Source organism: Lissotriton helveticus, chromosome 1_1 (genome assembly GCF_964261635.1).
Source record: "Lissotriton helveticus chromosome 1_1, aLisHel1.1, whole genome shotgun sequence".
Classification (NCBI taxonomy): domain Eukaryota; kingdom Metazoa; phylum Chordata; class Amphibia; order Caudata; family Salamandridae; genus Lissotriton; species Lissotriton helveticus.
The window spans coordinates 1,766,836,475-1,766,849,297 of NC_136057.1; the positions used below are offsets into that span (position 1 = coordinate 1,766,836,475).

The following is a 12,823-nucleotide window of genomic DNA, read 5'->3' on the forward strand; positions in this document are numbered from 1 at the left end:
GATAAGTATGGATTGCAGCCATAGAGTGGTGGGAAGTGGATTGCAAAGGGAGGCACCGCATGATATAGTAGCAAGAGTTCATTTCTATGAAGAGAAAGATGAAATAATGATGCCAACAAGATCTGCTTTGAGGGTCACAGAGTGCAGCTACATCTGGTGTTTGTAGTATTCACCCAAAGCAGAAGACAAGGCTTAATGAAAGTGACAAACTTCCTTGGAAATCGTGAGCTGACATAACAATGGGGCCACCTCATTCATCTGCTCTCTACATGGGACTATATATGGCTTACAATCGAGATGATCCAAGAGATGTGCTTCGGCCATCAGGAGACCAATGACCTACATGAGAGGATATACAGTAGGAACAAAGGGCGACATGCATCCCTTAAAGCCATTACACAAGCAAAGGTGCTATCAGTTCAAACAAGTGAATTGACTAGCACAAGATGAAGAAAATAAGACAATCTCTGGCCCAGCCAGATGGTCACTCTTAGTTTCCTTTTCTGTGAGAAAACATATGATTATTCTGGTAGGGGGTGATGGGTTGGGGAAATATGGTAGAGCTTAAAAACTTGAAGGTCTATGCCTCTCTGATGCTGGGGTGAGCATTACTTTTGTTTTTACTTATTTGCTTTTTTCTATTGTTATTGTTGGGGGAGATTGGATGAGAAAACTGTGGGGGGGGTCACACTCCAAGGGAAATCATACAAATTAATTTAGAATGCATGGTAGGCAGTTGGATCAGGGAAGATGACTCTTCCCTGTAGAGACCACTGCTGAGCCCATTTATGAAGATTTATAAACATGTTGACAGTGGTGAGCTTTAATGGTAGAGGATAAAGGTGCTTAATCGTATTAAAGAATCTGAAGGAGACATAAACTTACTCTAGAAGACTCATTTAGTTCATAGTGATTGAGCTAGTCTATGTTCTCTGTGCTTTCCATTACAGAATGTGTCCTAGGTCCACCTACATTGCATGGTGGGTTATATTATATACAAGTCATATTCAAGAAGGTGAAGATGCCAGGAACTAACTGAGTTTCAATTTTTTGATTGTGAATATTTACAACCAAATTGTCATATCTCCCTAATGTGAATCAAAATCCTTTATGAAATTAGCTATCTCCAGTCTTTTAGGGTAGAAGAAGGTAAGGTTGGTATTGGGGAAAACCTAATCCTAGTTATGGGTGGGTCGAAAGATCATATCATCTAGAGAATAAGTTGGAGATCCTCATTTGGCCATGTAGACATACAGAGGGACCGTCATGTGTGACCAACTCCACATGTTACTTGCTTGAACACCTATCATTGCTTGACTAGACCACATTTATAGTGGACAGTAGGTTGCTGCAACGATCTCAGAATCCACTATAGGCCACTCAGTCATCTCTGATCATGCAACCACTATTGATTACTGTAAAGTTTACTAAGTCAAGCTTAAAGGGGCTAAAAGGCATCTGAATTATGTTTTGCCCCATGATAGCATTCTCATACAGGAGGTCTAGGAAGCCTTCTCAAACTTTATGGTCAAGGACAATAGGGAGGATATGTTGTTAAAATGTAATGAGACACACTATAACATGACGCTGAGAAGCATCTTTATATAAGCTGCTTTTTGTCTCAACAGGGAAAGGGATGTGGCTAAAGAAATCCTAATGCTGTAATACTTAGGCACATGCCATTCCTTACCCAAATTGCTAAACAAGCTGGAAGACTTTGGCAAAGTCTTGTGCTTTAAAGTGAATATTTGAAATGCAAAGCAGTGTACTTACACACTTCGACAGACCAGAAGTCCATGCTTTGAATTCTCTTCTGGATACAATCAGCCCCTAAAGTGATATCTGCTTTGGTGGATGCACAAAAAGATTTACAACTATGATGCATGCAGCACTTGTATTCCTTGCTGGAATAGACTGCAGCCATAAAAATGACAGTGCTTCCTGGAATCCTCTACCTTTCTATACATTTTTACTCACGTTAACTAGTTCAACTATAAAACAATGCCAGGCGGAAATCAATAGCTTTGTGACTGTGAGACAGGAAAACAAGAATAGCTGCCAAATATCTCTATTTAAAAGAAACAAAAAAATCCACCCCAGAAGCATATGTGTCCGTGTTCTCCCAAACTAAGAGGCCTATTAGGATGGCGGACGGACCTGCGTCCGTCCGCCACCCCCGAGGTGGAGGGACCGTCCGCAGGGGCAGCGGCATTCCCTCCGTTGCAATTAGGATGTGACCGCCACCCTGGCGGTCACATCCCGTATCTTTAACCTTGCGGCGGGTGCCGCTTGAAACAGCACCCGCCGCAAGGTTAAAAATGCATGATTTGCATTTACATGCACAACGCGGCAGGCACCACGCGGTGCCTGCCGCTTTGTGCATGTAAATGCAGGGGGGTACCATAGGTACCCCCCATGTGCACCCCCACCCCCTTCACCCTGGGGGCCCGCAAGGGGCCCCCAGAAGCAAAGTTCCACATGCTTTTCCACGGCAGAAAAGCCGCCGCGGAAAAGCATGTTTCACAACACATCCTAATTTGTCTGACGGTGTCTTGCAGACACCGCCACCAAATAGCGATCATCATCACGCGGATCAGCGGCAGACGGAACTGCCGTCTGCCGCTGTTCTCAACGCCATACCACCGCCATCCTGATCTGGCGGTGGGTGTTTTCTGTCACTGCGGCGGTGAATTCGCATCCTCCAGGCCGGCGGTGGCTTCCACCGGCCCGGAGGATGCGGATTCACTGCCATCATAATTGACCCCTAGGTGTGTTTCCTACAATGGTGGAAAGCACTCAGTTTTGTTTAAATACCCCTCAGACACCAAAAAGGGCCCTTGGTGTCATGCTTCATCATGGGGGTCTTCCCGCCCCGCTGCGGGACGGTGCGTGCAACAACCTACGACTACGCTTGAGCACTGTTGGTTGGACAAAGCTATGTGTTGTGTAGGTATGTGAGTGGAAGGGTCAGAAGTGAGTGGAGGAGTGAATGCGTCCTCTTGCCAAACAAATTGATGCGGATGCTTAGTTTGCACAAAAATATAGCATAAAATGACAGGTTTGAAATTACATGTAATTACAAGTAATTTTGCAGAATTGCAGAAGAGCAAACAATGCAAATTTTGTCAGTGGGTAAATATTTCCATTCACTAAAGGTGGTACTCTCAAAAGGAGTGAAACCATCTAAACTGGACTTAAATGTCTCAGCTCACCATTAGCACAGATTTGCATAGAAAGGCAGTCTGTCATGATACTGTAAATATGTGTTTGCTATGAGTACAACACTTACTTCTCTGTATATCTCTCTTTCAGTACTTTACAGGATATTCACCACTGATCATAATATGGATCCACAATCAAAACCTGTTTTGGTCGAACTGCAGGTAACGTTCACTAGTCTTTACCTAGTGTTTGGATAGTATGTGTTGGCTGCTGTATGAAAAATAAATGTTGCCTATGCAGAAGTGAAAATTCTTATTGTCCGGCAAAGAGAGGTGCAGAAATATGGGTATGCTTCTGGGCAAAAACAACCTTTACCATTTACTGATTATTTCCATGCTTAGCGTTTTCCTTAAAGTAAAATAATAAGATATCCCTGTATGGCAGGAGAGTGAGTCATTTGGCATCTAATCCAACTTTAAAACAAATAATTTTGAACCTGAATTTTTATTTTTACAAAGGGGATTTCCTTACATTGAATGCCAATGTTTTGTTTACTCGTATCGGCTCAGCGAGGTGGAATTATAGAATTGTTTAATTTTTTTGTTACATATTTTTAATTATCCTTGTGCACAGAGCACAAACACATATTGATCAGTGAGAAGGAAATCAGACACCAAGAGGCCTATTACAAAGGCGGGCGGAAAACCTACCCGACTACCATGGGAACGGTAAAAGACCGCACGCAGGGACCGCTGCATAACCGCCGGTCCTATTAGGATGCTCCACATTGCTGCGGCCGCTGCTGCTGATGTTAAAAGGAACATGTCCTGCATCTCCCTGCACTGCGTGGCAGGCACTGCACAGTGCCTGCCACCTGGCACAGGGAAATGCCCAGTGCACCCACACCCCCCTAACACATTGGGGCCCGCTATGGGCCCCGGAACATGTCTCTGCATGCCTCCCCATGCGGTTCCAACGCAGCAGAAAGGCTGTCTACCGCCGGCATCATAATCGTGCCGGTGGTGTTTGGCCCTGATCTGCAACAATTGTAGCGGTCCAGCTCCGCCCGCCAGGCAAGCGGGTGGACTGCAACCGGCGGAAAAGTGGCTGGCAACAAATCACTCCGCCGCTGTCAAAACCGCAAAGCTAATCGGACCAGTGGTTATCCGGGTTTCTTGGATTATGGGCATTGAAGAAACTGATTTTTTCAATAGCATATTAACAAAAGGATTCACTGACACAATACCGAAACCATAAATATCGTCATACCAAAATATTGTGTCAAAAATATCGATCACAAAAATATCGCTTTTCTACACATGTACAAAAATATCAAAAAAATAATAATTTTACACTAATATCGAAAAATATATAGAGTTTATTTATTTATTGTTTCATCTGAACAGCCTTACAGTATTAGAAGAACATGCAATATAAATACAACCCAATAAAAGCATGTGCACAGCGATAGCATGTGCACAGCGATCAAAAAATTCATCGGAAACATTAAAATGCAAGTATAATGAAGTGCTAAAAATACGCCTTTGCATCAAAGGCATACAATGTACAAAAAAAACATGTTTTACCTCTTCAGATACAGTAAAGTGCGAGTGCAGTGAAAAGGGTGTGCCTTATCATCAGAGGCAACATCCTAAATGAGAGAAAAACATATGCATCACTATCAATTAAAAGCGAATCAGAACATTTGGGAATTATCTTCTTTTCAGATGTAAACAATCTGCCAACCCACCTAAGGAGTAAAAGTGCAGTTCATAAAAATAGTGTAAAATTATGCAATATATGCATAAAATAGCAGCGTGTTCGATTCTGAGAAATAACCAGGTTCGTGGAGCCTACCTACTTAAGCATAATGAATGAATGAAATTATATTTGTATTGCGCATTCTACCCTAAGGCCTCGTAGCGCTTGTGAACTGCTTGAAGATGACAGAATAATTAGGGCACATTGCAGAAAAGGTGGGTCTTGAGGAGCTTGCGGAAGGCCAGTATGTTAGGTTCGCTGCGCAGAGGGGGGGGCAGGGAATTCCATAGATTTGAGGCGTTCAGAGAGAAAGAACGGCCACCCCACTTGGCACGGCGGACTTTCCTGGTGGTAGCGAGAAAGGCTGAGCTAGACCGGAGGTTTCTTGAGGGTTGATAGTGTGTGATAAGGGAGCGTGAGATGGCTGGACCGGTTTTCCACATGGCTCTATGAGCCAGACACAAGGATTTAAACTGGATTCTGGCCCGGATGGGGAGCCAGTGCAGCATCCTTAGGGCAGGTTTAGCCGATTGTCTCCAGGTAATTTGGAGCAGAAGGCGGGCTGCGCTGTTCTGTGACACCTGGGGCCTCATTTATGAAAAGTGACGCATCGCTGCGTGAAAACAGCGATGCGTCACTTTTCACTGCGTCCTCCTTGCGACACCAATGATGCGTCATATTTACAGTATGACGCATCATGTCGCAAGGAGTTACAGATACCTCAGTATTTCGGACGTATCTGTAAGCACAAAAGTCACGCATTGCTGGGGTGTGTCACAAAAGTGACGCAACTCCAGCAATGCGTCCTTTCACATGGGGAAAGCCCCATGTGAAAGGGCTTGCGTCAGTCTTACGCCTGCTGTGAGGCAGGCGCAAGATTTTTACGCAACAGCGTCCTAAAAGTGACGCAGTGAAATCTCATAGATTTCACTGCGTCACTATTACGAGGCTTTTTGCGGGGAAACGGCCCCTCTGCATACATTATACCTGATGCAGGTATAATGTAGCGCAGGGGTTTACAAAGTGACGCATCTGCTTAGATGCGTCACTTTGTAAATAGTGCGCAACAGGAGGCATGTTTTACGCCGCCGATGCGTCACAAAAAGTGATGCATCGGAAGCGCAAAACGGACGCAAGGCCTCATAAATGAGGCCCCCGGAGTTTTTGTAGGGTTGCCTGTGGGGCGCCCAGGTACAGTGCGTTCCCATAATCAAGGCGTGATAAAATTAGAGCCTGTACCATGATCCTTCTGGTCTTGAAGGGAAGCATGGGGGAGAACTTTCCTAAGCATCCTAAGCAGGCCAAAGCAGGCCGCTGCTAGCTTAGTGGCCTGGTGGCCAAAGCACAGAGCGCTGTCAAGCCATATGCCGAGGCTCTTGATCTGCTGTTTTGGAGTGGGCATTGGATTAAGACAGGTCGGCCATAGCTGTGATGGCAGGGGGGATGGCAGTTTTCCCAAAAACATGAGCTCGGTCTTATCGCTGTTAAGTTTTAGATGGGAGAGTTTCATACAGTCGGCTACAGCCTCTAGGCAGCTGCTGAGGGAGCACGATGAGCCCTCTGGGTGGTTCAAGGATACCACCAACTGGGTGTCATCAGCGTATGTTATGATTTGTATGCCGAAAGGTAGAACTACTTCTGCTAAGGGTGCCATATAAGTATTAAAAAGTGTGGGGATCAGGGAGGAGCCTTGGGGGACCCCACAACCGAGCGGCTAGCAGTCGGAGAAGGCATTACCTTCGAACACCTGAAAGACCCGGTCTTTGACGAATGATTGTAGCCAGGAGAGAGCAGAGTGGGTCACTCCTAGACTTTTTAGCCGGCTCAGCAGGATCTTGTGCTCTACAGTGTCGAAGGCGGCACTGAGGTCTAACAGGATAATAGCTGCTGAGCCACCCTGGTCCATGAGTCTTCAGCCCTCTTCAGTTAAGGCCAAAAGGGCCTTCTCCGTCCCTAGTCGGGGTCGGAAACTTGTTTGAGATATGTGAAGCCAGTTGTTAAGTTCTAGTTATTGTGCTAGAACGGAGTTTATGTGTCTCTCGGTTATCTTACTTAACCAGGGGAGGAGGGATATTGGTCGGTAGTTGGACAGGTTGGAGGGGTCCAGGCTAAGTTTTTTCAGCAGGGCCTTTACCTGGGCGCGCTTCCAGGCGTGGGGGACCGTGCTTGCTGAAATGGAGGCATTTATAATAGCCAGGATGACTGGGCTTATAATATTGGTGACTAAGGGAAGGTATCGGGGAGGGGCAGAGTCTAGTGGAGAACTCGAGGTCACTCTGGACATGATTGCTTTTAGGGAGTCTTCATCTAATAAGGGGAACTCTGCAAGGGAACAGCGGGGAATGGGGGGAGGGTTCCTTGTGTCGGTCTCACAAGAGTCGTCCTGGGATGGAGGGAAGGAGCGGGCAATGAGTTAAATTTTTTTTGTGGAAAAATTCTGTGAGATTGTTGCACGGGGGAGTGCATCTTCCTGATTAGGGTTTTGTTGAGGTATGGTGATCAGGGATTTGGCTATGCGGAAAATCTCCTATGGGGAGTTTACTGCCGCACAGATCTTCTCCTCATAAAAGGAGGATTGTGCAGTTTTTATTTCTCCCTTATATTTCCTTATTGCCTCTCTGTAGATTGATTTCCCTTCTTCTGTAGTGTTCAGTCTCCAGCTCCTTTCTAACTTCCTACAAGTTTGTTTGAGCTCTTTTAGTTTTGTGGAGAACCGTGGTGCAGGCCTACAGTTAGATCTTTTATGAATAGATCTTGTGGGGGCTAGCGTGTCTAAAGAGCTTTGGATCCAAAGGTTGAAGTTGTTGTTCGCCCTCTCTGGGTCAGGGCTCGGGGGTGGTAGGGTGTTCTCTAGGAGGTTGGACCACTGGTTAGCGGAGAGGTTCGACCATTTCCTGTCGTGTGTCTTAGTGTTGCTCTTGGGGGAAGTGCTGGCTGGGATTGTCCAGATGAAAGGGATTAATGCGTGGTCGGTCTAAGGGAGAGGGATAGGAGTATCACTCTGGAGATGCCGTGAATTACTGAACACGGCGTCCAGAAGATGACCTTTTATGTGAGTTGGCGCAGAGCCTTTCTGGGTGATTTGTAAGGCTGATAGACTGGATACAAGTTCATTAGCCATGTTATCAGCGGGGTCATCGAGGTGAATATTGAGATCCCCTAGAATCGTGTAATTGGATGGGGAGAGCGCCAAGTTGGCGACCATGAGGAGAGCATTAAGAAATTGGCCCGGAGGTCCTGGGGGCCGGTAGAGCAGTAGGCCAGAGAACGTGGTAGTGGGCGAGAATTTTAATGAAAAATTCATATTTTCGCAGTCCGGGAGGTCCTCTGTGGAAGACCGGCATTGAAACTGGTCCTTGAAGATTATCGCTAACCCTCCCCCTCTGCCAGTTTTGCAATCTGCTCTTTGGATCAGGTAGCCTGGGGGTAGGGTTTGAGTGACAACTGGGTCTGATTCATCCTGAAGCCAGGTCTCAGTAAGAAATAATGTGTCCGGGCTGAGATCTTCTATTATCAGTAAGAGTTCAGTTGAGTGTTTAGACATAGAGCGGTAGTTCAGTAGATAAAGTTTTAGGGGAGGGCAGGGGGAATGGGCTGATTCATTTCTTGCCTGGAACTTGAAGTGGCAGTGGGAACAGCCGGTGGAGCCGGTTGCAGTGTCTATTAAGTGCACGCATTTTGGGTCCATAGGGCCTGCTAGAATCCGCAGTGTCAGGGCACTGTAGGTAAGTACGCCTCTCAACGAACTGCCAGGGGTTGTGGCCCCTGGGCCCAGTCTGGCGCGGATGGGTGCAGACGGGCTTGCCTTTGGAGCGCCTTCGACGCGTCTGCGTTGCGCCCGCTGCGCGCATCCGCTGCGCGACTTGAAAGGCATCTGATTTGTAGTGTGAGGGCTGCCAGCTGCGAGTGTCTGATTGGCAGTAGGACCTAAAGTGGAAGGCAACTCTCTCAGGCAAGGCCACGAAACCCATAAATATGATGGTTTAATAAATAATGCCATTGCTGGTTTAACAAATCTGACCCCATAATATTTAAAAAGGAGGTGGAGCCACCTCCGCTGGGTGGCTACATATTTTGTACAAAACAGAATAAAATGGGTTTGATTGCCCAGACCACCAAAGCTACAATGACAGCTGTTGTATCTATCATCAAGTATATGTATACATATAAGAAAACCCCAAGTCAGGAGGATATGTAGCCGTAATTTTAAGTATAATGTTCGCTTCAATTCAGGATGTCTAGATATTCTGGACAACAGGAGGCCATAGATGTTACTAAAATAATTGCTTGTAAAAGATCCTGGCTTCAATTCCCAGCTTTTTGTTATCTGCATGTTTTCATGATACTGTTCTTTAATCAAATTCAGAGTATCCTGTCTAATACTTCCAGGAACTTCATACAAAGACAAGAACTATACCTCCTTTAAAACATTTTGTACATGTGATCACCATGTATGTTGTGATTTCTTCTAGGGTTTCTAAGTAAACTGCGGCCTTAGGATTTCTTACCAGTTGAACCCAGTAAAGAATTGGTCTTAGGTTGATGATTTCTGATATAGGGGTAAAATTAAGTTCTGCATACAGTACCCCCAAAGTTCCACACCATACAGTGTGGCCTCCACTGCCCTTTGCTTATACATTTGCAAAATAACACTGATAATTCTGGTACCAGCCTTATGCCTAAACTTTAAAACTGCTCCAGACAAAAGACAGTGGCCTTCTGTATTTGACTGCCCAATCGCAAATTCTAAGAGAATCGAATTCCCAAATAGTCAAACTGCTTAATAGTATCCAGTGGTTTACCTTCAACCCAAGGCGTTCGCTTAAAAAAGGGGGAGAGTCTCATACCATACACTTTGTTTTGCTACCATTAATGGTTGATGACTTCTTGTTGCAGTACTCCACAAAGTCTATTAGTAGCCAATGGGCGGCATTTTCTGTTCATACCATCAATGCCGTGTAATCAGCATATAATAATATTGGCACCGCTTCCCGGCTACAGTTGGAATGTCGATTCATCTTCCATTAAATAGTCACCAGCATCATTTAAAAAAAAAAGCTAAATAGCATGGGTGCCAGCATGCACACTTGCCAGACTCCTTTTTTGACCAAGAAGGGTATAGTACAAACCCTGCTCTGCCCATACCATAATTTGGCTGTGTTACTAGTGTGTAGGACCAGTATGGCCATTACTAGCGAGGGTCTACCAGGGATCTCCACAACTTCTCTCTGTTGACTAAATCAAAAGCTGCTTTCTAGTCCACAAGTATTAGGTACAGCGATGACTTCCTCACCACTATAAACTTATGGAAAATCATATATAACCAGAGAACCTGGCCAATGGTCCAAATGCAAGGCCTAAATCTAGCTTGCACTTCAGTCATAATGTTGTGGGCATTGACCCAACCCCGGGAGGCGGTTAAGCAGGACTTTCCCCAACCATTCTCTTGCATGATCCAGAAGGGAGATGAGACTATAATTGGATGGGCTGGTGCAATTGCCTTTCTTATGGATCAGCACAAAAATAACCATGAAGGGGGTACAGCATTACCAGCAAATGCTGAATTAAACACTCTAGTAAGAATGCTAGTCCACAAATACGTCTCTTTATGATATATGTCAATAGGCACCATAGCAGGGCCTGAAGCTTTATGTTTCTTTGCATCAGTCAGGGCTCTCACCACCTCTGGTACTAAGATGTACATTACACAGGACCCAGAGCAGATGTTCTCTCAGGATAGCATGGGGATTGTGGGGTTGGCACCGCATAAATTACTAAAGTGGCTAATCCAAACAGGTGGACCAATATAATGTTCACTGACCCCCCTCTCCACCCGTGATACCAATTTCCAGAATATTTTGCTTTTTTTTCCTGTTCAGTCTTCTTCAATTCCTCCCAGAGAGTCAATTGGTGCAGCAGTTTCTTGGTTCTCAGAAGGCATTTATAATCAGCCCTACACTCTCTGTAAAAATATCGTTTTTTACTATATATGTAGTTAAAATAAGTAACACTTAAATATACAAGCACATACACATATCTAAGTGTGCATGTTTATAATCACACATATAATGTAAAACTATTTTAAGAAATATTAATTTTAATTTATATCATAATTTTTTGTATTGCTTTTAAGTGTACCGATATAACAAATGTGTGTGTGTATAAAAGTGCAAAAAATGTAAATATTTAAAATTTGATTATACAGTAAAAAGTAAACACTATATAAAAATATGTTTTACTAAAAATATAAAAATTATACAACTTTATGTATCAAAAAATCTACAATTAAATGCACAAACACATAATAATATATATTTAACCAATGATATTTAAAAAAAAGAAACTATCTAAATAATAAATACACTAGTCCCACTCTAATTTATACAACAATCAATCAATCAATCAGCAATTTGTATAGCGCGCTACTCACCCAGTAGGATCTCAAGGTGCTCGGGAGGGGAGGGGGGGTCCGTTACTGCTCAAAAAGCCAGGTCTTGAGTTGTTTCCTGAAGGAGAGGTGGTCCTGGGTCAGCTGTAGGTGGATGTGGAGGGAGTTCCATGTCTTGGCCGCCAGGTAGGAGAAGGATCTTCCTCCAGCGGTGGCTCTGCGGATGCGTGGTACGGTAGCGAGGGCGAGGCTGGCCGATCGTAGCTGGCGGGTGGGTGTGTAGAAAGTGAGGCGGCTGTTGAGGTACTTCGGGCCCATGTCGTGGAGAGCCTTGTGTGCGTGGGTGAGGAGTCTGAAACTGATCCTCTTGTTGACGAGGAGCCAGTGCAGGTCTCTCAGGTGGGTTGAGATGTGGCTGTGGCGGGGGATGTCCAGGATGAGTCGTGCAGAGGCGTTTTGTATGCACTGGTGTCTTTTCGGTAGTTTGGAAGTGGTTCCCGCATAGAGGGTGTTCCCGTAGTCCAGTCGGCTGGTGACGAGAGCCTGGGTGACTGTCTTCCTGGTTTCGGTGGGGATCCATCGGAAGATCTTATGGAGCATGTGCAGGGTGTTGAAGCACGATGATGATACGGAGTCGACTTGTCTGGTCATCGTAAGGGAGGAGTCCAGGATGAAGCCCAGGTTTCGTGCATGGTCCGTTGGATTGGGGGTGGTGCCGAGGGCAGGGGGCACCAGGAGTCGTCCCAGGCGGAGGGCGATGATCCCAGGATGAGGACTTCCGTTTTGTCTGAGTTCAGTTTCAGGCGACTGTTCTTCATCCACTCGGTGACGTCTTTCATCCCTTCGTGTAGGCTGGCTCTGGCGGCGGCGGGGTCGTTGGTGAGGGAGATGATCAGCTGGGTGTCGTCGGCGTAGGAGATGATGTTGAGGTTGTGTTGGCATGCAATGGCTGCGAGGGGGCTCATGTAGACGTTGAAGAGGGTGGGGCTGAGTGAGGATCCTTGTGGTACGCCACAGATGACTTCGGTGGCCTCGGATCTGAACGGGGGAGGCGGACTCTCTGGGTTCTTCCGGCGAGGAACGAGATGATCCACTCCAGGGCCTTCCCTTGGATACCGATGTTGTTGAGGCGCTGTACTAGGGCAGAGAAAGTGTTAAACTCAGGAGGAGTAAAATGTAATATTCACATTCCAGTCAGTGCCCCAGTAGGGAAACGGGTTAAACTCAGGAGGGGTCAAATTTACTATCCTCAATCCATTCTGTTCAACAGCAGGAAAAGCGTTGGACTCAGGAGGGTACAAATTTACTATTTCCATTCCAGTCGGTGCAACAGAAGGGAAAGAGTTGGTATCAAGAGGGGTAAAATTTGCAATTCCCATCCCAGTCAGTGCAACAGTAAGGAAAACTTTGGACTCAGGAGGGGTAACAATTACTATTTCCACTCCAAAATGTGCAACAGTAGGGAAAATGTTGGACTCAGGAGGAGTAAAATATACCAATCCCACTTCAGTC

General features: G+C 45.6%; 1 protein-coding gene across 1 annotated transcript in view; it reads left to right on the forward strand.

Annotated features, from left to right (window-relative positions):
* Nucleotides 1-12,823, forward strand: part of LOC144752100 (complement C3-like) — a 1,799,539-nt gene that overhangs the window by 122,352 nt on the left and 1,664,364 nt on the right. The window contains exon 4 of the mRNA XM_078640046.1: nucleotides 3,313-3,383. Coding sequence (XP_078496172.1) covers nucleotides 3,313-3,383 — 71 coding nt within the window. The remainder of the gene's footprint in view (nucleotides 1-3,312; nucleotides 3,384-12,823) is intronic.